This window comes from Buceros rhinoceros, unplaced genomic scaffold, assembly GCF_000710305.1.
Source record: "Buceros rhinoceros silvestris isolate BGI_N320 unplaced genomic scaffold, ASM71030v1 scaffold2455, whole genome shotgun sequence".
Lineage (NCBI taxonomy): Eukaryota > Metazoa > Chordata > Aves > Bucerotiformes > Bucerotidae > Buceros > Buceros rhinoceros.
Window position 1 is genome coordinate 125,171 of NW_010413254.1, and position 1,291 is coordinate 126,461.

The 1,291-nt window shown below is 60.3% G+C and overlaps 1 protein-coding gene across 1 annotated transcript in view; it reads right to left on the minus strand.

Moving 5' to 3' along the window:
* BRINP2 (bone morphogenetic protein/retinoic acid inducible neural-specific 2) overlaps nucleotides 1-1,291 on the minus strand; it is a 6,743-nt gene that overhangs the window by 2,875 nt on the left and 2,577 nt on the right. Inside the window, exons 3-4 of the mRNA XM_010136648.1 lie at nucleotides 752-942; nucleotides 394-591 (exon numbers count right to left, since the gene is read on the minus strand). Of these exons, the coding sequence (XP_010134950.1) occupies nucleotides 394-591; nucleotides 752-942 (389 nt within the window). The remainder of the gene's footprint in view (nucleotides 1-393; nucleotides 592-751; nucleotides 943-1,291) is intronic.

Sequence of the window (1,291 nt, forward strand, 5' to 3'; positions counted from 1 at the left end):
GTCCGGGTTTCGGTCACCTGGAGGTGGACCCACATCTGGTCAGGGATGCAGGAGGGGACCCGAGGCACTATCAAAAGTGCTGCAGATAAACCCTGGCCACGCTTGCCATGCACCACTCCCGGGAGCAAGGCGATGCTTGCAGAGGAGAACTAATTTCCTGCTAATTGGCTTGTCGACAGGCGGCAGCCCTGCCTGCAGCCCACTGAAAAATGTGCCTTCATTAGCGCCCCCAGTTTCCTATAAATAACGTGGACGTGCTCACTTTGCCTGTTCTCCCTTTCCATCTCCGCGCCCCGGGGTGTGAAGCTGCTCTGGGGTCTTGGCCGGCTTTGAGGGGTGGCAGCAAGGCCCTGAGCTGCTGTCTCCCCACGCTGCCCTCTCCCTCACAGCCCTCGCCTACCTTGATGGCGGCCGTGGCGATCTGGATGTGGTGGAGCCGGCGCAGCGTGCTCTCCCGGTCAATGAAGTAGGAGGCTGCCAGCTGGTGCAGGGTCTCCAGCGAGACCCCCGAGCTGTTCCCGGCCCCAACAGCCGGCTCTGCCCTCCGGCTCAGCTTGCGCTTGTCCACAAAAATGGTCAGGGACTCTTCTCCTGCGGGGACATGCAATGCTTGTGGGGGGCTGCTGGGCTCTCCCCATTCCCCTTCTTGGCCGTTATTTCTCCTGCGGTGCTTATTTTGCCACCCTCCCTTCTTTGCACGCTGCCTCGTGCAAGGGAAGCGAGCGCGGAGCGAGCACCCACCAGCACTCACCTCCCAGCGTGGCGGCGCGCAAGAAATGGGTCCCATACTTTTTGATGAGGTTGTCGGTGATCTGCTGGGGGCTGGGCCGGCGTCCCAGCAGACGGATGTTGCGGATGAATTCGGGGGCCAGGGGGAGCGGCAGGCTGAAGAAGTCTTTCCTCTCCAAGGCCAAATTATTCACCTTCCAACGAGCAAACTCTCTGCGGGAGGAGAGTGGTGGTGGGGAGAGGGTTTGAAGCCAGTCTGGCCATGCCATGTGCATGCTGTCCCCTCTGCCGTCTCCAGTTTCCACCTTGGGGTATGGGATCAGTAGGGGGAAAACCTCCCATTGGGGCCATTCCAGCCTCCCCGTCACCACACCAGAGGTCAAGGACCTGCTGTGTGCACTCACCGGCTATAGATGCAGGTCTGAAGCGTCACCCCTCCCTAAGCCACTGATGGTGATAGCAAGCTACAAGCAGTGCCTGATGTTGATTAACTGGACACCCCCAGTGGACATTAATCACAGCCCAGGGCAGGGCCAGAGCCTCTTCCAGCCCACTGGAACTC